The sequence below is a fragment of the Cibotium barometz genome, chromosome 34 (assembly GCF_041138505.1).
Source record: "Cibotium barometz isolate CiBa-2024 chromosome 34, ASM4113850v1, whole genome shotgun sequence".
In the NCBI taxonomy this organism is placed as follows: domain Eukaryota; kingdom Viridiplantae; phylum Streptophyta; class Polypodiopsida; order Cyatheales; family Cibotiaceae; genus Cibotium; species Cibotium barometz.
In genome coordinates this window covers 1,131,562-1,156,974 of record NC_141079.1, presented here as the reverse complement: position 1 = coordinate 1,156,974, position 25,413 = coordinate 1,131,562, and the positions used below count along the sequence as shown (strand labels likewise).

At 46.9% G+C, this 25,413-nt stretch overlaps 1 protein-coding gene across 3 annotated transcripts in view; it reads left to right on the top strand.

The window, feature by feature from the left end:
* Positions 1 to 2,645: 2,645 nt before the first annotated feature.
* LOC147618594 (uncharacterized) overlaps positions 2,646 to 25,413 on the top strand; it is a 30,519-nt gene continuing 7,751 nt past the window's right edge. For all 3 annotated transcript variants that reach the window (XM_086773619.1, XM_086773618.1, XM_086773617.1), the window contains exon 1: positions 2,646 to 3,387. In XM_086773619.1, coding sequence (XP_086629745.1) covers positions 2,839 to 3,387 — 549 coding nt within the window. In that variant the 5' untranslated portion in view covers positions 2,646 to 2,838. The remainder of the gene's footprint in view (positions 3,388 to 25,413) is intronic.

The following is a 25,413-nucleotide window of genomic DNA, read 5'->3' as shown; positions in this document are numbered from 1 at the left end:
TCGTTGACATAAATACATGATATAAATTCTCTCTGTTAGTGGTTTAACCATGTGGTTTACCACAAAGTAAATATGAGAGCAGATCAGACACATTGTTCTTGTTGAAAGTCCACAAGAAGATTTTCAATGTGCTTAGACCCAATGAAAAATGTCTACTTGGATGTGGTCCATTGTGACGAACAAATGTAGTCCGTAGAGACACTTTTGCAAGCGCAGTCTTGCCATGGTCATGACTTCTAAAATTGGTCAATGGCATTTAAGATAGCTGGGATTGAGGTCGCGTTTGCTGCTAGTAGCCTTGATCACATGACCCCATTAGCAACGTACTCTGTAGACATGACTAGTGTTCGACTCTGGGAGCGTAGCCTCGCTAGATTTCAATTTCCACTTTTGCGAGCGTTGTCTTGCTAGAGTTAAAGTTTTGTTCGGACAAATTTGTGTTTGTTTTGTAGTGACAAACAAATCTGAAGGGGTATAATCTTGAGATGTAATGCTCAATGCCCTTATAGAAGTTGATCGAAGAGAACTGTTCTTAAACTTACTAAGCATGGTTTTCTCTTCTTTTTATTGCCATGCGTCGACATCCCACTGCTCGAGAGTTTGTGGTGATCTTTCGAGGGGGGAAAGAGCCTTTTTATATGTCACATCAATTGGTTTGGTGGTAATTTGATGGTATGGGACATCAATTCTCACGGAATCGATTGTAGTCTTGGTGGAATGGGACGCCAAGGCTTGTGCGTAGAGCCGTCAGTCATGCCTGCGCATCCCTAAATCGGATGACTAGGGGCTGGTGCCTGGTGGGATCCCTGCCGGCTCTATGTGCGTCAAGCACCTCGTGGTCCTGTACCCCCAGAGTCTCGGATACAAATGTCACTGCTGCCTAGGCCACTGGTGTCACTGCAGAGAGTGTTTGAATGCCATGGATCCTGATGTTGAGGGCCTTAACGGCCCTCTGCTGCGTCTGCCACCACTGTGGCTGAGATAGTGGGGTGCTGGGTGGGGGGTGAACGTCTAACCACGTCCACCCACTGTGTGGTCCGCTGGACCTCCGCCGACGACTGGAGGGTGGTGATCTGCTCCTGTACCGCGGCAACTGCTGCTACTATCGGGGTAGAATCCAAGTGCTGGATCCTGGTCTGTACGGCATGCATCTGATATGTCTGGCCATGAAGTTCGGCTGATAGAGTCCTGTGTGACGCCTGTAGGACTTGCATGTCGGTGCGGAGGGTCCCAATCGTGCCTGTAAGGGCTCTAATTTGGAGGTCCATGTATGTCGCCTCCTCTGTCACAGTACCCTAATCTGCATGTCTCTCTGTGAGGACTCTAGCGTGGAAGAGGCTAGCTCAGCCCCAAGAGAGGCTATAATCGTCTCCTGAACTTGGGATCGGTCCAAGAGGACTCTGAGCTGCAAGTCGAATCTCGTGAAGTCCGTCGTCTGTAGATAGGTGGGGGAGGGAGTAGAACTGTGAGGTGGGGTCGGTGATGAGGATGAGCCTGCTGGTGAGGACATGAGGATTTGGGTGGGCTATGAGGGGTAGAGGGTCGGGGTCGACTGAGAAAGGGGGGGAGACGGTCTGTGTGGGAGTGAAGGAATGGGTGGGGAGGAGAGAGGCATGTGTAGAGTAAGGAGTCGGGTATGGAAAGGGGGAGGGAATGGGTGAAAAATATGAGGCAGGGGTGAGAGAGGGTAGAGATAGGGATGGTAGATAGAGAGAGTGAGCAAAGAGACAGATATAGAGAGAGAAGAGCAACAAAAAGATGTGAGATGGTTGGAGAGAGGAGAGGAGAGGAAGGGAAGATGGTAATAGATAGAGAGAGAAAGGAAGGAGCAAGGTTGGTGGTGTAGGGGGCTGGGCTGGGAGGTGGTGGGAATAGTTAGAGAGAGATTGTTTAAGTAGAGAGAGAGGACAACCAAGAAAAGCTCCCTCTATCGAGTTCCCTTAGTGACCATCCCCATACCTTAGACCCTCCCCCATCTGTTTCCCCTCTCCTCACCCTTGCGTGTAGCCGCGCCTCCTCCCACCTCCCTCCCCTATCTTCCCACTTCATTCACTATTCATGTAAACAGATAAGCAAACACAGGCTCCCTCCTCCCCCGTTCAGATCCCCATGCTCCTCTCTTGTGTGTGTGCATCTCAGGTCACCTCTTACAGACAAAAGGAGCCCACTCCCTACCCCCCGCACCCCCACCTCTTGTACTACTCCTACAAGAGAGACCCTCTCATACTTTGCAAGGGAGACCCTATTATACTTGTCTATGGTGATGTGTGTGTGTGTGTGTGTGTGTGTGTGAGAGAGAGAGAGAGAGAGAGAGAGAGAGAGAGAGAGAGAGCCTTTCCCATCAAATTTGTCACGAAATGGATGAAACTTGCAAGTTTATGATAGTTGAGAAATGTTTTCTTTAAGGTTTTGGTCATTTGACACACAAAATTTGATAGATTCATGTCATGATGCTGATGTGAAATTCAGCATGGCTTTTTGACGCGTGTCCGTTATCTTTAATTTGTTATCTTGGGTGTAGGATATGATTTAAAAAACTTGATAAACCTTATACGATAGAGAAAAAAAAATCCTTTAAGTTTACATGAAAAGGCAACCTTGAGTGTGAGGTTGTTGAAGAAAATCCTCATTGGGCCGTTTTTGGGCCAGTTCCATTTCAAGACAACGTCCTGGCCAGCATGGGTGGGGACTAGGAACCATGCATTTAGGCAGAAAGAAGTGAAGAAGGTGGCAAAGGTGTAGAAGAAGACTTCACAACGATGGCAAAGGTGCGCGGAGCTTGCCTGAGTTCTAAGCCATGCTGCGCTCGATCCTTTCTACCTGGAGTTTCATGGGTCCATGTCTTTTTTTCTCATTATAGAGGAAAACACAGGTGTAGAAGAAGTCTTCACAACGATGGCAAAGGTGCGGGGAGCTTGCCTGAGTTCTAAGCCATGCTGCCCTCAATCCTTTCTACCTGGAGTTTCATGGGTCCATGTCTTTTTTTCTCATTATAGAGGATCAGCTCATCACCCTTACCTTTTCTGTGAAGCTACAAAGGCAAAGATGTACTCAAGGAGCCTGCAACCCACACAGTACCATGGCTCTGTAGGAGCAGGATTTGAAGGCTGGATGAAAGATCCCTCTTCTTTGGTGTTATTGGCCATGTCCAAGCACCTCCTGGCCATGGCAAAGCCCAGAGCTGTGATGATTGTGAGATGCAAGGGCCAATGGGGTGAAGCCAGCACATCGCCTGTTGTCACCATCTCCTTGCCCAGATGGGAAGAAGGGCATCAAATCAAGGCCATCGAATGGCTGCTTTTCAAAGGATGGTCTGTCCTCGCCCTCGGCACAACTCAGGGGTCAGTTTTGTTCTACTCCACCAAAGGCAGATTGTTGTTGAGGCAGGTAAACATCATAAGGTTTTTATTTAAAACATTCGTAGAAAATCTGGGGCATGTCTAAATCTACAACTTTCCATGCCCATGTGTGCCATAAGACCTTATGCTAAGGATTGGGTGCATTAATGTCACATAAGGCTTTATTCCTGCAAGAGGAGGTTCTTTTGTGGTAATGTGGGGCAATGAAATGCAGAGTCCTTCCATGGCAGCTGTTTTAGAGGGAGGATACTTCATGATGGAGAATGACCATAATAATGGCGTGCATTGCCAAAGAGGGTCTTTCTGGTGGCTTTTTCCTGCATCCGGATGAAAGTCATTAAAAGCTCCTGAGCAGCCCTTGATTTTCAATGTTTACCCTTGCTGTTTGAAGCTCCTGGGGTAGCCCTTGATTCTCATGGGTTACCTTTGTCAATGATCTTAAAGAGTGTCGATAAGATTCATGCCAAAATGAGCTCACTATCTTTGTTTAAGAAGTAAGGAGGCCCATGACTGTCATCCTGGAAGTGGATTGTCTCTTTCGTGCATTAGAGCTCCAAATGAGAAAGGATACATGCTGTGGGCCTGCTTAAATACCATGAGCCATCAAATCCTCTAGAGTTTTTGTGGTGCTGGGCAATCACATAAACAATACTTCTATGTCTCAACCACAGTGCTCCAATGGCACCTAACACATGTGTATGCCTAGTGGCTTCATCAACCAATGGTCTTAAGTAGCCAAAAGAACAAAGAGACCACATAGGGGTGACGGGACAATGAAAGAACATGTTAAATTTTCAATGGCTTTGAAGGCATGCGATCCTTGTTGTGAATCTTTATTCATGTTTTAAAAATGTAGCTCTAGGTTGGCATGGGGTTTCACAAAACACTGGACCATTAATGGAATTAAACACTTAAATTGGCCACAACCTTAAACATATTCCACTTAATTCCACAAAAGTGGAAATGAGAGATGTGCACATCTGACACCACATAGAGGCCAGAATGGGATGACTCCCCCCTTCGAGGATTTTATTACCCAAGGAGAAAAATATCATGCACAAGCTTTGAGGGCCTTTTTTGAAGCTTGTGCATGATATTTTTCTCCTTGGGTAATAAAATCTTCCAAGGGGGGTCAGTGAGATGTGCACATCTCTCTTTTACACTTTTGTGGAATTAAGTGGCATATGTTTAAGGGTGTGGCCAACTTGAGTGTTTAATTGCATTTATGGTCAAGTATTTTGTGAGACCCCTTGCTGGCCTACTCCTCTATGAGTTCTAGTAGCACGGGGTTTTGTGATGGTTAAATTGGGCCATAGGGGTCATGTCACATGCACACCTGCTGGACTAGGGTGCCATGTGGACATTTGGCTAACCTAGTACATTAAGGACACCGTTTTAATGGGCATTGAGCATGTTATGAGCCCTTGTCTAGGGACAAGTTCGCTGGATGCCATCTAGGTTTAGGGTCCGGTTGAGTCTGTCAGAATACGCAGCGGAGATGATGACCAGATCTAGGAACACAAGAGCAAATGCAATGCAGAAAACAATAGCACAAGAGAGAGAGAGGCGTGTAACTCTGCTCTATATACACAAAGAAGATCGCGGAATGATACACTATGTGGCAAGGGTTGTGGGGCCATTTTATATGGTCCCCATACAACAGTCGGCCTGCTGTAGAGGGAGCCGACAGGCTCAGCATCTCCACGACCAGCCACATGTACCAGTCGGCCAACTGTCCTAAGTCGGCCAGCACACATCTGTGGTCGGGTATATGCAGGTACAGTTGGCCAGAAGATAGAGCCTCCTGCCAGCTCAGGACTGCCATCCAAGCCACATAAAAACGGGAAAAAATATGGCGAAAAAATACGGGGAGTGAGGGAAAATGAGAAAACACCTACAAGGGCGGGCACACCCACAACAAAGGCCTTGGTGTCTACAGAAAGGCAGGAGATAACTTCTAACACCCCCTCTCAGCTCTTGGCTGTGAAACCAACCACAGGGAGCTGGGGTGCCGCCTGAGCAAATCCTAAGATAGCGACTTCGTGAAGAGGTCCACCGTACTCTCTTTCGTCGAACAGAACTCTAGCAAGATGTCATCAGCAACGAACTGTTCACGAACAAAGTGCCTCTGGATGACCGTGGGTTCATTTAGTGGAAGCCCAATCCTTCCATGCAACCTTTGCAACCTCACCACCCCACAAGTAGCATCACAAGCAGCTTGGTACTCTGCCTTTGTCATCGACAAGGCAAAAGATGGCTGCCTCTTACTGCTCCATAATACTGCTCTTGGGCCTGAAGTAGATCTCGTCGTGTCCGGATCTCCTCCCCAATCCGAGTCACTCCAACCGAGGAGTCGGACTCCATCAATCAATCCCCCTCTTGTGTAAAAGAGTCCATGATCCTTCGCATGCTGCAGAAACCACAAGATACGCAATCCTGCCTCCCAAAGAGTCATCTGGAACCATGAGCTCAATTGCCTCATCAGGAAGCTCCTGTCCAATCTGGTGTCCATCAACCAAATCAATGAACCATTCTGCTTCTGAGTCAAAGAGGCTTCACACTGCTCACAAGGATCTACACCTGTTACGGTGGAAAGCCAAGTCTTGGAAACCTGTTGAAGACCACGTGAGGCCTTCTGAAACCTGTCAACCACCCCCTCTGAATCCGGAACCACAAAGCTTGGAGAATCCACCTCCTTCTGCAAGTAATCAACTGCCACCTGCCTGGCTTTCTGAGAGGTCCCGGTGGAAAGAACATCCTCATCTACAGGAGTTTCTTTGTCCGGAATGCTACGAGACATTAGAGCATAAGTTACCTGTTTAGTTTCCTTTGACTCACGAACGCAAGAACCACCAACATCAGTACTGGAAAGTTCCTGCCAACTGCTGCCATCAACTGGCAAGCTATCCTCCATCTAGTCTCGGAAAGCCTGCACCTGCAGCGTATCCACACTTAAGTGGCCATTACCAGACTGCCACTCATCACAAACCTGAGGACTTGGGAGAGAGAGTGCTGAAAGCTTGTAAACTCCATTCTCCACTCCGCCTTCCCAAACCACCTGGCCTGTTGCTTTGTCCTGGAGAGCAACAAAATGCTCATCAAACTCCACCCGTATGCCAGTCTTGCAAACCTGATGCACTGACAACAGATGAAAACCAAGTGACGGAACATACAACACCTGGGAGGAATGCTTTCCCCCTCTGCCATCGGGAACTATCTCCATCCTGCCCTCACTGTGAACTGGGATAGTGGATGTATCCCCAGTAAGAATGTGACCGGAATACCTGCAGAGATCCTGTAAATCTGAACGGGAAGGAGTCATGTGCCTGGAAGCACCACTGTCTAGAATCCACTCCCGAGTATCCGTTTCGGAGAATCCTCCAACCTCGTCCATCACCTCCAGGTGCACAGTTGAGGAAGATAAACGAACGGACCCTGGCGTTGACACGATCCCACATTTGTGCCTGTGCCTCCCGGTCCTTTCCGATCGGCGGTAACTCCCCTTCCTCTACTTCCCGCCGTGGAACCCCAACAATGACGAAATCAGCGAGGTCGTAAGACTCCAGAACAGATTCCATCATAACCTTCCATATGCCGTAGTTGTTCTCGTCCAACTGACGGTCCACCGGGAACATGGGGAGTGTAGGGATCTTCACATGCCTCTCGGCCATCTCTAACAGATCTGCCATTGCGGGGATGTACTCTGAAAAAAGGTGGGTGGGTGGGAACAAAGAAGAACTTACACCTGCAAACAAGTGGCTGTCCAGCAAATCAGCCCGCCGTCCTCTTGCTTCTCTTCCCAAACAGTCTTGTACAGTCCACCAATCAGCAACACAACAGTCCCCCTCTTGCTCACACAAATCCCAAGAACTATCTAGAGCCTATGGCTCTGATACCATGTCAGAATACACAGCGGAGATGATGACCAGATCTGGGAACACAAGAGCAAACGCAATGCAGAAAACAACAGCGCAAGAGAGAGAGAGAGATAGAGGCGTGTAACTTTGCTCTGTATACACAAAGCGGCTTGCTGTAGAGGCAGCCGACAGGCTCAGCATCTCCATGACCAGCCACATATACCAGTCAGCCAGCTGTCTGAGTCGGCCAGCATACATCTGTGGTCGGGTACATGCACGTACAGTCGGCCAGAAGATAGAGCCTCTTGCCAGCTTAGGACTGCCATCCAAGCCACATAAAAATGGGAAAAAATACGGGGAGTGAGGAAAAATGAGAAAACACCTGCAAGGGCGGGCACACCCACAACAAAGGCCCTGGTGTCTACAGAAAGACAGGAGATGACTTCTAACAGAGTCGTGTGTAGGTCCCCGTAGTCATAGGTAACCCACTTGCAAGCTGATGGTGTCGCTTTCCTTAGAGGCCAACAAGATCACATAAACATTTTCAAAAATCATTGAGTGAGTAAAGGAGCGCCTTGCCAAAGCTCAGGAAGCATACACTAGGCAAGCCAACAAGACAAGAAGATGTCAGCTACAAAGAAGTGGATTGGGTGTATTCTGGATCATGAAGCAGAGATTGAAGCAAGTGGGTAAGCGTTGTCCCAAGCTCTCCTTTCGAAGCTTTGGTCCTTTTCCGATCATCAATAAGATCAGTGATGTCTCCATGAAGCTTAAGCTACCAGACAGTTGGACTATGCACAACGTCTTCCATGTTTCTTGGTTGAAGCTTTGTGTTGGACTAGCTTTGTAGGTGGTCTCAGATGAGCAACAACCTGAGATGGTTGACGAAGTTGAAGTCATCGAGCCCGAGCAAATTCTCCTCTACAGATGGAAGCTGTAGCATGCGCCGAGCTAGGATTGTGTGAAACAATGAAGCCTTCTTTAAGCTTGAGTTTAGTGAGTCTTTAGCAATCCTTCAAAACAACATACATGAATATGAAAGAGATGTAGTAAGGACGACACCAGATGGGGTCCCGAATTACCCACTGAAGGGGCCCCCCTTGCAAGTAGGAGTATTTGCTTTATTTCTTCTTCTGGAGAACTGTATACAAGCTGAAATGTGTCCACAAGATTGGGTAGACAAACTGACTGACTGACCGACCGCCAAATGCAAGGACAAAGTGACCAAATGTAGGGCAGAACTGTGCATAAACTGTAGGCGACTGTGAAGCTATCTTCGAGAGAATACACCGATCCGAGTTTGAGGGTTGGTGTGCTGAATACTCCTGAAGAGACTGAGCTAGCCAATGAGGTGATAGCTCAAGTGGTGAAGGTGTTTGTCTAGGACCAAGAGGTCTTGGGTTCAAAACCCCCCTTCAACCTTGGTGCTTCCTTGGTGGCATTGCCTATGGGCGGATAATTAAGCACCTACGGGCGGACGAAAATCAGTAACTACGGGAGGATCTTGGGCCTAAGGCCAATTAGGGAAGAGACTGAGCTTCTTTGCCTTGGACTGAATGCAGGACACCTTCGCTGCGCCATAAGCTCTAATAAGACCTTTTTGATGCTCCTCAATTCCGCCCTCTTACTTATTACCATTGCGGGTACCACATTCAAAGCGGGCCAAAGTTGAACAGCATTGGTGGTTGAGAGCAGGGGTGGAGGGGGTGGTACAGCTGTGGCGGTCCCACTGTAGAGGCTGGTAGTTTGCATGCCTCGTGTGGTGGCAAAAAAAACAACGTTTCTCCTTGAAGTACCGCTCCTTGATCCTTGTTGTTGGGAACCCCCTTACCTGTTTGATGGTTAGACGCTAGGCTCTGCTGAGTGGTATGTGTCTGCTATTGCCGAGGTTTGGGGGTGATTGGAGCGGTCTTGGGCTTGCCTCCATTGAGCATCATCTCATGTTTCTACGCAAGAGTCAAAGCTCTATCATAAGTATGAGGTTCGAAATTTTGAACGGGGAACCGAATGTTTGGATCCAATCCGTGAATGAACTGCTTTAGCTTTTCCTCCTTGGACTTCCCCAACTGTTGAGCTGATGTGATCACCTTGTTGGAGTAGGTGAGCATAGGGGAACCGTTCTGGGTGAGTTTGTAGAACTCATCTTCAAGGTTTGTCATGTACTGTGGAGGTAGAAACCTGGTCTTCAAATTGGCCACAAGAGTCCAACAATTGGACACAACAACTCCTATCGCGTCGTAGTGATTTGTCAAAGTTTCCAAATCACTACAATACTAGTAGAAGCATTAGGGGAGAATTGGACTCAATTCAAGCCTTCAGGTGTCTCAATCAAAGTCCGGTAAGCCAGTGTAAGAGTCTGTGTGCAAACAGGACCAATGTTGCCACCAAGTGACTGCAACACCTGTGAGGTGTGGAGCCGCTAGATTGACTTTCCTGAAGCCCATGACTAATGTAGATCCAGTCGGCCAGCACTGGGGTGCTCCCGGCATCATCTGGCAGCCCTCCCACCACTAGGAAAAATGGGAAAAAATAGGGAAAAAATACGGGGAGTGAAACCGGCCTCTGATAGAAACCAAAGTGCGGTAGACTAGCAGAGTCACCCGTCCACTTGTAGTCTAGATATGAAAACAGAAAAGATTGGGGCTAGAGTGCCCAAATCTGAAAACAAGGCGACACCTGTTGGCCCCAAAGCTTGGCGCCCCTTGCGGTATTTCTTTATTCAATTCCAAAAAATATGAATGGCTGAGTACAACAAAAATCAGCCAAGAGATTACACCTGTATGTCCAATCTGACGGCCCACAATCCCTCTTAGCACAGAGGATCCATGCACATAGATCTGTGTCTCAAAATAACACACTGTGCCTCCCTCTGATCAGCCAAGACCACTAAGCAGGGCAGCCATGAGCATACATCTGGCATAACTCAAGTACATGATTCAACATCTCAGCTCACACATACATGTAGTGTCCAAACTCTGTCTCAACCCTTGTCAATCTGCCATACCCCTCCTCTCACAAGGGGCCAGATAACTCAAATCTGCAAAACAGACATCAAGCAGTAGAAAGAGAGATAGATGAACAGATGCGGAGCTTACCAAAATCAGCCCGTGAATCAGCACTGGAGAAGATAACGGTACCAATCTGTACTTGCAGGCACTTGTTTCCACAACCCTGCTTCACACGCATGTACGTACTTGTCTGTACCCTCCTCCTTGCATCCAACTATATGCTGTACTTGACTGTACAGATCTGAAAAACAGCCCTGTACCAGTTTGTACTGCCTCGGGATACATGCCGGAAGCTATCCTTGCATGCAGCCAGCACTTGTACACACCTGTACCTGCGCAGCCAGTAGTAGCCGCCTGCTGTTTTGCTGCTGGTCGCCTGCGCCGCCTGCAACAGTGATGCCCAGCACCTGTACTTGCACCTGATCTGGCCGTACAGTGTACCTGCAGAAGTACAGAACTGTACTTGCAGTCGTACAGCCTGTACAGCCTGAGTTCAGCAGCTGCAGCCGCCTGTTGCAGCCTGTCTCTGTCCCACAGTTCAGCGCCGCCTCTGTCCACAGCAGTACTTGCTGTCGTACAGACCTGTACGGCTGCTGTACGGCCTGCTCCAGCACACAGAAGTCAGCAGCAGCAGCCCTTAATCAGCAGTCGACCCCTTCTCTTCAGCTTTTCCACGCATGAGAACAAGCGCATCAATCCTCCACGACTCTTTTTCCCAAAAAGAAGAGAGGGAGGGAGGAGAGAGAAGCACACACTCCAAAAGTGGAGTGGCCTCCTCCCCATAATAATCCTAGGGCCCCAAACTTTAAAAGTCCCTAGGGGCCACTAAGGCCTAGGGGCAACTTTAATAAACATTAAAAGTTTAATGTTCTAGTTCCCCCCTTCACACCTAGGGATGTCCACACATCATTAACTCTGTCCGGGCACCCCCCATGTGAATCATTCAATATTCTGACTCAGCAAACAACCACCATGCCCACACTTGTGCTGTTCCATTTTCACAGGGCCATGACATACCCCCCTCTTGAAAAATGGCAAGCGTCCTCGATTGCATTCTGGTGATACAGCAAAATATCCAAAGTGAAATATACAATATGGCAAGATCAGCGTCCCAATCTCTCTAAGCCATGCACATGTAACATCATTCACTGCAAACCAATGGCATAGTAATAGTTCAAGTTGTATACCACTGTGAATCATACATATCCACAAAATGTCATGTGACTAGTACACATATATCATAGAAGTCCCATAAACTGTCAGCCATCAGTACCTTCGGGTGAGATAAAAACTGCACCAAGCGACCTCTAGATGTCATCTGAGCCTGTCTGTATCAAGGGAGTGGAGGTGCTACCCCCCTCTTGAGCATCAGGTAATGCTTGATGGGAGAGTATTAGGGTTAGGTCATGTGGGAGACATACACAGAGAAGCAAGGGAGAGAGAGAGAGAGAGAGTTGTGGGGATAAGTCAACTCATCAATAGCATGAGTGTGTGACTCCCCTATCACACATGTATATTGCACTAGTACACATAGTGCACTTAGTACATTAAAAGTACTAAGTGTACTATGTACTATAACTTATGGGCTTGTACACACTATAAGGGTGGGCATAACGCCTTTACCCCAACAACCTCCCACTTAAAGGCAAAGTGCCCTTAAGTAAAGGAAAAGAAAAAATCAGCATGTACATGATAATATACAAGGCCATATCAAGGCTGAAAATGGCCTCATCCAATGCCCATCAAGCGTCTGCAATGAGCAAACCGCTCCGGAGGCAAACTCTTTGTCAACAGATCAGCCGGGTTGTCATCCGTATGAATCTTAACAAGCTGAATTTGCTTGTTCTCTATCACCTCTCTGATGAAGTGATACTTCACATCCACATGCTTCGTCTTTGCATGAAAGACAGGGTTCTTTGCCAACTGGATGGCACTCTGACTGTCACAATGCAACAATGGAATATCCCCTGTATAGCCCAAATCAACCACTAACTGAGATAGCCATAATGCCTCCTTGCAAGCCTCTGTGGCTGCAATATACTCGGCCTGTGTAGTAGATAAGGCTGTGCACTTCTGCATCCTGGATATCCATGACACAGCACCTCCTGTGAATGTAAATACATAACCGGTAGTAGACTTCCGGTTATCTAGATGACCGGCATAATCCGAATCCGTATAACCATGCACTAATGCATCCTGTTTGCCAAAGCAAATGCACATATCCTGTGTGCCCTTCAGGTATCTCATGACACCTTTCACTGCTTCCCAATGCTTCTTGCCAGGGTTGGCCATGTATCTAGAAACCACTCCCACTGCAAATGCAATGTCCGGCCTAGTAGCAACCATGGCATACATGAGACTGCCACAAGCTGAAGCATACGGAATCTTGGCCATATCAGCCCTGTCTCTATCTGACTGTGGGCTGTCCATAGCACTGAGTTTCACATATGGAGGCAAAGGAGTACTAGTCTTCTTCCCCCCATCCATATTGAACCTCTGCAAGACTTTGCCAATGTATTCCTTCTGAGACAAATACAACACATGCTGATTTCTGTCCCGAAGTATCCGCATAAACAAGATGTGATTTGCATCACCAAATCCTTCATATCAAAGGTTTCATGCAGCCTCTTCTTCAGGGCATCCATCTCTTTACGAGATTTCCCGGCAATCAACATATCATCAACATACAAAATGAGAATCAATAGACTGCCATCCAAAGCTTTCTTGGTGTACAAGCAGTGATCTATGTCACTTCTCCTGAATTTCTGAGATTTCATGAATGTATCAAATTTATGATACCATTCCCTTGGTGCCTGTTTGAGCCCATAAAGACTCTTTTTCAGCTTGCATACAAGCTTCTCCTTTCCACTCACTGCATAACCCTCTGGCTGCTGCATATATATCTCCTCATGGAGATCACCGTGAAGAAAAGCAGTCTTCACATCCATCTGAATCAAGTCCAGATCATCATGCGCAACCAAAGCTAACACAGCTCTAAGTGTGGTCATTTTGACCACTGGAGAGAAGATCTCCTCAAAGTCCACACCATATTCCTGCTTAAAGCCCTTAGCCACTAACCTGGCTTTGTATCTTGGCTTTGCATCAGGTGCAACTTTGAGCCTGTATACCCACTTGCATGGCAAAACCTTCTTGCCTGCAGGCAAATGCACCAACTTCCAAGTTCCATTTTTATGCAGAGAATCCATCTCTGACTTCATGGCACGCTCCCAAAGAGCCTTGTCTGCCCTCTGTAAAGCCTCCTTATAACATGAGGGCTCCCCACAGTCAGTAAGCATCAAGTAGTCAACCCCTGGAACAAACCTGTCAGGGGCTCTGGAGGGTCTAGTGGACCTCCGTACCCAATGACCATCATTTGCAGGTTGCTGTCCAGCCTGCATATCACCCATTGGTGGCTCCTGTTCCATGCCATAAGGCTGAAAAATCATGCCCGGTATTTCTTCTAACTGTGGTATATCCATAGGGATATCTTCTGCCATCTCTGGCTGTCCATTTGGACCATTTTCAGCACCATTTAAGGGCTGGTTTTCCTGCTGTAATGGCTGATTTACAGCCCTTTGTTGTTGTCCATGATGTCCATCATCATCAAAGATGACTCTGCCATGCTCCTGTTGCCTTGCAGGCTCCTTATACATGCATGTTTCATCAAAAATGACATCATTGCTGTGTATGATCTTTCTATTCATGGGATCCCAAAGTCTATACCCCATTTCACCTCTGTCACCATATCCTAGGAATATGCATTTGTGAGACTTGGGATCAAGTTTGGTGCGCATTTCCCTGCGTATGTGCACGTACGCAACGCAACCAAACACTCTCAAGTGCTTGTATGACGGAGGCTTCCCTGTCCATACTTCTTCTGGCACTTTCCCACCAAGCCTCGTGTTAGGTGACCTGTTTATAAGGTGAACGGCTGTCATAATAGCTTCAGCCCAAAAACCATGAGGTAATGCAGCATGTGACAACATAGAACGGACCTTCTCCTGTATGGTCCTGTTCATCCTCTCTGCTGTCCCGTTTTGTGGAGGATCATAAGGAGTAGAGAGCTCCCTCTTGATGCCTTTAGCATCACAAAAGTCCTGAAACTGTTTGGACATGTACTCTCCACCATTGTCGGAACGCAAAGCCTTCAGTGTTTTGCCAGTTTGATTCTCAACAAGAGCAACAAACTTCTCAAACACTGAGAATGTATCACTCTTTAAACGAAGAGGATAAACCCACACCTTGCGTGTGGCATCATCTATAAAAGACACAAAATATTTTGCCCCTCCCAAAGAAAGCTGAGGCATCTCACATACATCTGTATGCACAAGCTCTAACTGAGCATCTTTCTGTCCAAGAGCTTTCTTGTGGGGGCACTGTAGTTGCCTACCATATATACAATGCTCACAAAACTGAAAACTTGAAAACTTTAGAGAAGGCAAGTAACCCAAACGAGACAATTGCTCCATTCCCTTGACACTCATGTGTCCCAACCGGCTATGCCACATAGAAATTTCCGGCAGCTCGGTTGCATTTACATTAGCATGGTGACAAACACCTGCATGCATAAAGTAAAGAGTGTCCACCTTAGAGCCTCTGGCAACAACCAGTGAGCCCTTACTAATCTTCCACTTTCCACTACCAAATGTGGTAACATAATCAGCATCATCAAGCTGTCCAGTAGAAAGCAGGTTCTTCTTGATCTCAGGCACATGCCTGACATCATGGAGCATAAGCTGTGAGCCATCTGAAAACACAAGCCTCACATCACCTCTGCCAAGTATCTTGCATGCATGGTTATCACCCAAATAAACCACTCCTTCATTGCCAGCAGTATACCTGACAAACAAGTCTCTGCAACCTGTGACATGAAAGGAGGCACCTGAATCAATGATCCATGAGTGCATACCATGACCACCTGTAAGAAGTGAATGGGCATCAAGTGAAGAAGTAAATAGGACCTCATCCTCACTGCCACCTGCATGTGACACATTGATTTCTTCAATCTTGACTCCACTTTTGCCCTTTGGCTTTACATCTTTGGCTTCATCCTTCTCTTTGTCTTTGCCTTTTCCCTTTTCTTTTTGATCATTTTTCCATTTGTAGCATTGCTTTTTAATGTGTCCCTTCTTGCCACAATAATGGCATTCCAAATCCTTTTTGGAGCGAGACTTGTTCCTTCCCCTTTCTTGGCTTTTACCCCTTTGCTGGGATCTCCCACGTGCATTCATTGCATTGGACTTTCCAACAGAGTTGTTTTTCCTGTTCATCTCTTCTTGAAGAAGAGCACCCTCAACATCTGCATATGACAGCATAGCATTCGAATTGCTAGTGGCTGTCCTGAATGTGTCCCAACTCTCTGGCAAAGTGCATAACAGAAAAGTGGCTTTGAACTCATCGTCCATTGCCAACTTTTGATTGATGACCTGGCTGACAATACCATTAAACTCATTTAGATGGGCTGTCATAGAAGCCCCTTCCTTCATCTGAAGACCTATGAGTTTCTTCAACCAATACACTTTGCTTGAGGCACTTTGTTGGGCATACAAGTCTTGCAATCTCTGCCACATTCCCCAAGCTGTCTTCTCTTCACGAATGCTGAAAAGTAATGAGTCTGACACAGACAACATGATAGTAGATTTTTCCAGCTCATCCATATCTTCCCACTCTTCAGCAGTAAGAGAAGCGGGCATCACACTCCTTTCTTTGATAGGCTTGTGCTGCTTTTTCTGGAGCAACACATTGTAGCACTGGGTTTGCCAAATATCATAATTATGCGAGCCTTCAAGCTTCTTGATGTGAAGCAATGAAGAGCTCTCACCTGTGGTTGCCATAGCAAAATGCAACCTGTAAATGCCTGACTCCCTGCAAAATGTGCAAACACTGCACCAAAAGCACACAAAGTGCTCACAGTTGTTCTCCCAAGCTTTATCTCCCACTGCGGAAGCAAGAATGCAACTTTTCTCCCACTTTTTGTGATGAAATCACCAAAATCTGGTTGCTGCAGATTTTGGACAGCACCTTAAATGTGCTCTTTTGCCCTTCCAAAGTACTGTACAGCAGTACCAAGTGCTCACCAATGATGTACCAAACCTGTACCGGCAAGTTCAGCAGCTGAAATTGAACCTTTTGGTCACTCAAAACAGTGTACAGCCATGCCAAAACATGCACAAAGCTGTGCCAAATCTATACCAGCAGGTACAATAGCAATAAATGCTCTCCTGGCTGTCCAAATGAGTGAAAATCAGACTTTTACAGTCACGAACATTGCATACAACAGTCCCGAACAGAAATTGGGCAAAAGCCCCTTGACTGCAAGCTGATTTTTGAGGATTCAAGGCATAAATGTCTTGCCTGCTGCTTTGCCAAGCTCAACAAGCATACAAACTTGAAAAGCCCCTTGATTTAAGATCAATTTCTGATCATACATGGTACATTGACGCACATGACGGCATCCAGAGTGTTCACGATGCTTCCCCCTGGCCACGTATACATCCAATACATGAAAGCCCCTTGATTTACAGGCACATTGAGTGCTTGAAAGGCATCAGCACATTATCCACAGCATCAAATGCGATCGCCTGCATGCAAATCAACCAAATCGGCACAAAAGCCCCTTGATTTGCACTGCAATTTGCTGAAATTTTGCCCAAATGTGCGATTTTTCACATCATACAGCATGTATGAGTGCTTAATTGCACAATTACATCAAAAGCCCCAAATTTCGACATTTAATTTCCTGCAAATTGATCCTGATTTGACCAATTTCCTGCAAATTTATCCTGATTGTGACCAATGTCACCCAATTTTGCCAATTTTGCTCAAAAATTGAGCAATTGGGCACCTGTACCTGCTCAATTGATAATTGTACCTGCTCAATTGCAAGTCCCAAAAAAAAATTGAAGCAAAATACCTTTGAAATTTCTGATTTTTTCTGAGTTTCTTGACTTGCAGGCTGAGACGGAGGCGGTGACTTCGGTGCTGGGGAGCTTCTGGAGCAGCTGGGCAGCCCCACCTGGCTGTGGGCAGCCACGTGTGCTGGCTGTGCAGTTGTTTTGGTGCAGTTTGGGCAGCCACGTATGTTGGTTGGGCAACCTGGGCAGCCACGTGGGCTGGCTGCGTGGGTTGTCCTGGGCAGCCTCTTCGCTTAGCGCCTTACGCTACGAATCTAGCGCTACTTCGCTTTACGCTGAAGGGCCTTCGCCTAGTGTCGTCTGCCTCCAGCGCTCATACGCGTGTTCGCTTGGCTTCGCCTAGCGCTAATACGCTTTGTAGCCAGCCGAAACGTGACAAAACGCCTCAACGTGTCCGTCTGGCATTCTTGCTGCCGCCCAGCGCTGAAGTGCTACGTCGCCTAGCGCCAGTGGGCAGCCCGCCTGGCTGTTGGGCAGCCCTCGCTTGGCTGCTGGGCAGCTAGGGCAGTCCACGCTGCTGGCTGGGCAGCAGCTGAGCAGCCCACAATGGCTGGGCAGAAAAAATTCAGCAGGCAAACAGCATGACAGGGCTGAATACGACCAGAACAGAAGGACAGAAATCAGCAGGAGCCATCAAGGAGAAGAGGGAGGGACCAAAGCTCTGGTACCAGTTGATGGGAGAGTATTAGGGTTAGGTCATGTGGGAGACATACACAGAGAAGCAAGGGAGAGAGAGAGAGAGAGTTGTGGGGATAAGTCAACTCATCAATAGCATGAGTGTGTGACTCCCCTATCACACATGTATATTGCACTAGTACACATAGTGCACTTAGTACATTAAAAGTACTAAGTGTACTATGTACTATAACTTATGGGCTTGTACACACTATAAGGGTGGGCATAACGCCTTTACCCCAACAATGCTCCAGACCCATGCTCTGCTGAACTTGAATGAGCCACAACAAGAGTCGGCTCTAACTCAAAGGCATCGAGATAAAGCTGCAAAACCTGAGGTGAATCTGTTAAGACACCTTCCTCCATCCACTTCGCATCCATCGGTGAATAGTTCTTGAACTTCACAAGATAGCGACGGGAAACTTTACCTCGTACCTTCCTTTCTTTATGTGCCAGTATCTGCTCTGGAATCAGAACCTCATCAAGTTCCTCAACTTCCGGCTGAGCCTCATCTGATACATCCTCAGGCACATCCCCACGGAAAGGTCTAAGAAGACTCACGTGAAAAGCATTGTGAATCCTCCAGTGATCTGGTAACTTCAAACGATATACCTCACCAATCTTTTCCATAATCTGAAAAGGCCCATAATATCGCATGCTCAATTTAGGGAATAAGCGCTCTTTACCCTTCATCTTCTTGAGTCTAGCCTTTTCAAAGCGCAAAAGAACCCAATCACCCAATGCAAACTGTAAATCACGTCTGTGACGGTCTGCGGCTTTCTTTTGCTTCTGCTGAGTTTTCTGGAGGGCCAACTTAACTCTCCGATAAGCTTCATCCAAGCTCTCCACATACTGATCAACCTCAAAGATCTTATCCTTTGTATGCAAAATGGGTGGTACCTTCTTCCCTCCTTTCTACAATCATCAAAAGGCGCCTTGCCTGTCGAGGTATGAACAGTGTTGTTATATGCAAACTCCAGCAAAGGAAGATACTTTTCCCATTGTTGCTTGTGCTCTGACACATAACACTTGAGAAGATCCAACATTGTAGAGTTAGCCTCTTCTGACTGACCATCTGTTTGCGGATGAAATGACGATGAAAACTTGAGAGTTGTACCCATGTTGTCAAACAACCCTCTCCAGAACAAACTCGTCATCCGTGGATCATGGTCACTAATGATAGACGTGGGCAAGCCATGATACTTGAAGATGTTCGCCATGAACAACTTCACTATATGATCCACTTTGATCGTCTTACACACGGGAATGAAATGAGCCTGCTTACTGAACTTGCATATGATAGTCCAAATGCCATCATTGCCCGTTTGTGTCCGTGGAAGATCAAATATAAAATCCATGGCAATGCTCTCCCAAGGTCTATCTGGAATAGATAAAGGCTGTAATAACCCTGGTGTCTTCTGACAGTCAAACTTTACCTTTTGACATACAATGCATTGCCTGACAAAGGCATCAACATCTCGTCTCAAGGTTGGCCAATAAAAGAAAGTCTCCACTGCTTTTACCGTGGCGTCAATACCTCTATGACCTGCATACGGTGGGGCATGACTTTCAATCATAACCTTGAGTCGCAATGGCCTGGTAACACACAGTCTGCCATGCATCAATAAAAACCCATCTCTGAGAGTGTAGTGCTCATGCCGCTGACCCTCAGACATCTGATCATACAACCTTTCAAAGTCCTCATCTTGGGCATACTACTCTTTCATTGCATCAAGCTCATGATGATAAGCAAGTGAAACTGCAGAGACCTGTGGCTTGCGTGACAAAGCATACATTCTTTTTGCCTTCCACATGCACAATCTGGAAGTGAAACATTGACAAAAAGTTTGCCCAACGCATATGCTTCTCTGAAAGCTTAGTCTGCGTGAGGAAATAGCGCAAGGTCTGATGATCTGTTTGCACAGTGAAATCAGCCCCAAGCAAGTAATGTTTCCATGTAGAAAGAGCGTGAATTACAGCCAACATCTCTTTCTCATAAACCTGTAAATGCTTCTTGGCATCTTGCAATATTCTACTCTCATAGGCTATCACATGTCCCTCTTGCATGAGAACCGCACCAATGCTACTTCCACATGCATCACACTGGACAACAAAAGCCTTTCGGAGGTCCGGTAACACCAATACTGGATCCGAAGTAAGCTTTTCTTTGAGCTTTTTGAATGCTGTAATTTTCCGATCAGCCCATCTAAACGGAGTTGTCTTCTTCGCCAAAGCATGAAGAGGCGAAGCAATTTCAGCAAAGTGCCGTATGTAACGCCTGTAATAGGAACACAATCCTAGAAAGCTGCGTATATCATGCACGGTCCTCAAAGCTGGCCAATTAAGTATTGCTTCCACCTTTGCTGGATCCATACGGACTCCATGCGCAGACACAATATGCTCCAAGAAATGTATCTCCTGCAAAAAGAACTCACTCTTCTTGCCATTAACAACCAATCTATGGTTTCTGAGTTCTGCAAACACAATGGCCAAATGCCTTCTATGCTCTTCCTCAATTTGTGAATGCACAATCATATCATCAAAGAATGTGCCCACAAACTCTCTATGAGGCCTGAAAATCCTGTCCATCATTCTGTTAAATGTGGCAGGTGCATTTGTCAAACCAAAGGGCATAACCAAGAACTCATAGAATCCAAACGTGGTTCGGAATGCTGTCTTATGCACATCCTCGGGTCTAATTCGTATCTGATGATACCTGCTTTTCAAGTCAATACGACTAAAGATTGTGGAGCCCTGTAAGCGGTCCAAAATGTCATCGATCCTTGGTATGGGGAATCGATTCTTGATGGTATTCTTGTTTAGCGCCCTGTAGTCAATACACATGCGCCAAGAACCATCCTTCTTCTGCACCAAGAGTACAGGTGAGCAAAAGGGTGATGAGCTAGGCTGTATCAACCCTTTATTCAAAAGCTCCTGCACCTGACTCATAATCTCTTCCTGTTGGGCTGCACTAACACGGTACGGCGGTCTATTCGGTGGAGTACTACCAGGAATCAGATCAATGGCATGATCTTCTGGCCTCTCAGGAGGTAGTTCTCCTGGCAATGACTCGGAAAAACAGTCTTGAAACCCACATAAGAAATCAGTCCTGTCCTTATCTAACATAGACAAATTAGACTTAGACTCATCATCCTGTGCATCCTTTTACAAAAATCAAGTACGCGAAAGATGCTTTTTCATTACTGATGAAATCGCCAAAGCGGATACAATAGGAACAGATTCCCCTTTGAGTTTTACATCCAATACATGTTCTTTCTCTCTATGAGTCAGAGTAATTTTCCTATTGTAAGTATCCACCACCGCATGTACCCTGTGGCACCATGGCATCCCCAACAAGACATCACAGCCATCCAAAGGCATGATGAAGAACTCTTCGCTGTCCACATAACCCTGCAAATGAAGCCGAAGCTTCCCAATGATAGGAGTAACGGGTTCTACATACCCTGGACAAGCCATATTAGCCTCATGTAACGGCCCCATCTCCTCTGCGCGAATCCCCAATCGACCAGCCAAATCTGGTGAAATGAAGTTGGCTCGAGCACCTGTGTCAAAGAAGATCAAGGCATTCTGATCTCTCACTTTGCCCCATGCCCTGCACAACTCTGTAGCTTCACCGCTTGGCTGTTCCCCCACAAGATCAGGAACTAAGCCTGCAGAAGGTTTTGGTTTCTTTGACTTGGGCTCTCCTTTATTGTCAGAGTCCTTTTGGGACTATCTTTTGGGACAATTGAATGACATATGCCCCTCTTCAGTACAGTAAAAACACTTATGAGCATCTCTCAAAGCCTGCCTTTCCTCAGAAGTCCTCTTGGGCATTGGCAACTTCTTATACTTCGTCTTAGCATCACGAGAAGCATGCCCAAATTTTTTAGCTTTCTTGCTCAATTTCTTACTGCCTTTAAACCCAGATGAACCTCCTGTGAGTAATGCATTAGCTGTCATAGCATTTTCAATCATCTGTGACATGTTCGTTACTCTTGTCTTGATACAATAATCTCGTACCTCTTTGGGCAGCCCACAACAATACTTCTCTACCTGCTCAGACAATGGCACTGCTTGGTAAGAAGTCACTGGGAGTAAAGCTTCCCAAAACTTCTTGTTGTAATCTTCCAAATTATCACACTTTGAAGCATCCAATTTGTGCTATGCGGTCATAACATCCACCTCAAATGTAGATGTGAGCCATACGGAAGAGAATACCTGTTTGAATTGGACCCATGTAGTGGGTGCTATGCCCTGCAAAAGAAGAACCACTGCAAAGCATTGCCCTTGAGAAAAGTGGCAGCTTTCCTCACCTTAGAGGACTCTGTGTAATTCCCACCAGAAAAAGCAGCATCAAACTGCTGTAAAAAGGTAAGTGCTTTAAGTTTATCCTTGGCCCCATTGAATGTATCAAACTTCACTGCAGCTCCCCCTTCCTTGTAATCCTTCGCCTTTCCCATAGGCGTTAGATTATCATGTGGAAGTGGTTTCGCAAGATTGCTGCCCCCAACATTCATGCCCATCATTGGGTCAACATTTCGCATTCCCACACCAGGCATACCATACATTCCAGCCATGTTTCCAAACATTCCGTTATGCATACCTGGCTGCATACCACCAAACATATTGCCTTGCATTCCAGGTTGCATGCCCCCAAACATATTTCCTTGCATACCGGACTGCATACCACCATACATATTCCCTTGCATACCAGGCTGAAAATTAGCTCCAAAAGGCCCATGCATACCCATGCCTCCTTGAGGGTAACCCCCAGTCATAGATTGGAACACCGAGCCACCACCAAAATAACCTGGATGCATATTCTGCTGAGGAATAGGTGGCTGTCCATAGAAGGAACTCTGAGAGTTTGCACCATAAGCATGCTGCATGTTCGGAAACTGGCCAAAAGATGGTTCCCGTGGGATGGCACCACTATGACCCTGTGGAAGATTCTTAGAACGAACCTTCTTCTTTTTCTCGGGCTCTATACGGGATCTCATAAATTCAGCAAATCTCTCACTCTGTGTGAGCTGCATAAAAGTATCCATAATACCAGCCAAACGATCTTTGAACCGAGCATCATCATCCTCTTTACTAAGTACATCTGATTGGGTTACACCCTCATATTGCTCAATATCTGCAGCCTGTTCTCCTGCATGAGTATCCTCAGATACATCTCTCTCAGGAGAGGTGTCTTGCTCTTCTTCTTCATGATAGAAGTACTCATCCTCTGTATCAGACATGTTTGCTGAATTTTCAGCGATGGCTTTCTTCAAAGCAACCACGAGCTCACCCCCTTCAGAAAGTTGATGATTGGTCCCGGGGACGGAACCTTGAAACCGGCCTCTAATAGAAACCAGAGTACGGTAGACTAGCAGTCACCCGTCCACTTGTAGTCTAGATATGAAAACAGAAAAGATTGGGGCTAGAGTGCCCAAATCTGAAAACAAGGCGATGCCTGTTGGCCCCAAAGCTTGGCGCCCCTTGCGGTATTTCTTTATTCAATTCCAAAAAATATGAATGGCTGAGTACAACAAAAATCAGCCAAGAGATTACACCTGTATGTCCAATCTGACGGCCCACAATCCCTCTTAGCACAGAGGATCCATGCACACAGATCTGTGTCTCAAAATAACACACTGTGCCTCCCTCTGATCAGCCAAGACCACTAAGCAGGGCAGCCATGAGCATACATCTGGCATAACTCAAGTACATGATTCAACATCTCAGCTCATACATACATGTAGTGTCCAAACTCTGTCTCAACCCTTGTCAATCTGCCATACCCCTCCTCTCACAAGGGGCCAGATAACTCAAATCTGCAACAGACATCAAGCAGTAGAAAGAGAGATAGATGAACAGATGCGGAGCTTACCAAAATCAGCCCGTGAATCAGCACTGGAGAAGATAACGGTACCAATCTGTACTTGCAGGCACTTGTTTCCACAACCCTGCTTCACACGCATGTACGTACTTGTCTGTACCCTCCTCCTTGCATCCAACTATATGCTGTACTTGACTGTACAGATCTGAAAAACAGCCCTGTACCGGTTTGTACTGCCTCGGGATACGTGCCAGAAGCTATCCTTGCATGCAGCCAGCACTTGTACACACCTGTACCTGCGCAGCCAGTAGTAGCCGCCTGCTGTTTTGCTGCTGGTCGCCTGCGCCGCCTGCAACAGTGATGCCCAGCACCTGTACTTGCACCTGATCTGGCCGTACAGTGTACCTGCAGAAGTACAGAACTGTACTTGCAGTCGTACAGCCTGTACAGCCTGAGTTCAGCAGCTGCAGCCGCCTGTTGCAGCCTGTCTCTGTCCCACAGTTCAGCGCCGCCTCTGTCCACAGCAGTACTTGCTGTCGTACAGACCTGTACGGCTGCTGTACGGCCTGCTCCAGCACACAGAAGTCAGCAGCAGCAGCCCTTAATCAGCAGTCGACCCCTTCTCTTCAGCTTTTCCACGCATGAGAACAAGCGCATCAATCCTCCACGACTCTTTTTCCCAAAAAGAAGAGAGGGAGGGAGGAGAGAGAAGCACACACTCCAAAAGTGGAGTGGCCTCCTCCCCATAATAATCCTAGGGCCCCAAACTTTAAAAGTCCCTAGGGGCCACTAAGGCCTAGGGGCAACTTTAATAAACATTAAAAGTTTAATGTTCTAGTTCCCCCCTTCACACCTAGGGATGTCCACACATCATTAACTCTGTCCGGGCACCCCCCATGTGAATCATTCAATATTCTGACTCAGCAAACAACCACCATGCCCACACTTGTGCTGTTCCATTTTCACAGGGCCATGACAGGGAGTGTGGAAAAATGATAAGACACCTCATAAGGGCGGGCACACCCACAACAAAGGCCCTGGTGTATACAAATAGACAGGAGATGACTTCTAACACCCCCTCTCAGCTCCTGGCTGTGAAACCAACCCAAGGGAGCTGGAGTGCCGCCTGAGCGTAGCCTGAGGTAGAGACTTCGTGAAGAGGTCCGCCGCATTGTCCTCCGTCGAACAATAAAGTAGCAAGATGTCACCCGCCAAGATCTTCTCATGTACAAAGTGATACTGTATCTCTATATGCTTGGTCCGGGCATGGAAAACCGGGTTCCAAGCAATAGCTATACAACTCTGGTTATCGCACTGGATGACTGTGGGCTCCCTCTGTGGAAACCCAATCTCGCCTAGCAGCCTCCGCAGCCATACAACCTCACAAGCAGCACCACAAGCAGCCCGATACTCTGCCTCTGTCGAAGAAAGGGCAATAGTAGGCTGCCTCTTGTTGCTCCAAGAAACTGCTCCTGAGCCGAGGGTAAAACTGTATCCTGAAGTAGATCTCCTCGTGTCTGGATCTCCTCTCCAATCTGAGTCACTCCAACCTTGGAGCTTGACTCCATTCCCTCATGTGTAAAAGAGTCCCAGATTCTTCGTACTTTGCAGATACCGCAAGATCCGCAATCCTGCGTCCCAATGAGACTTCAATGGCGTCTGCATAAAAGAGCTCAACAGCCCCACGGAGAAGCTCAAGTCCAATCTGGTGTTCCGCAGCCAGATCAATGAACCAACCAACTTCCGATACTGCGAGGCAGCAACTGGCTCACA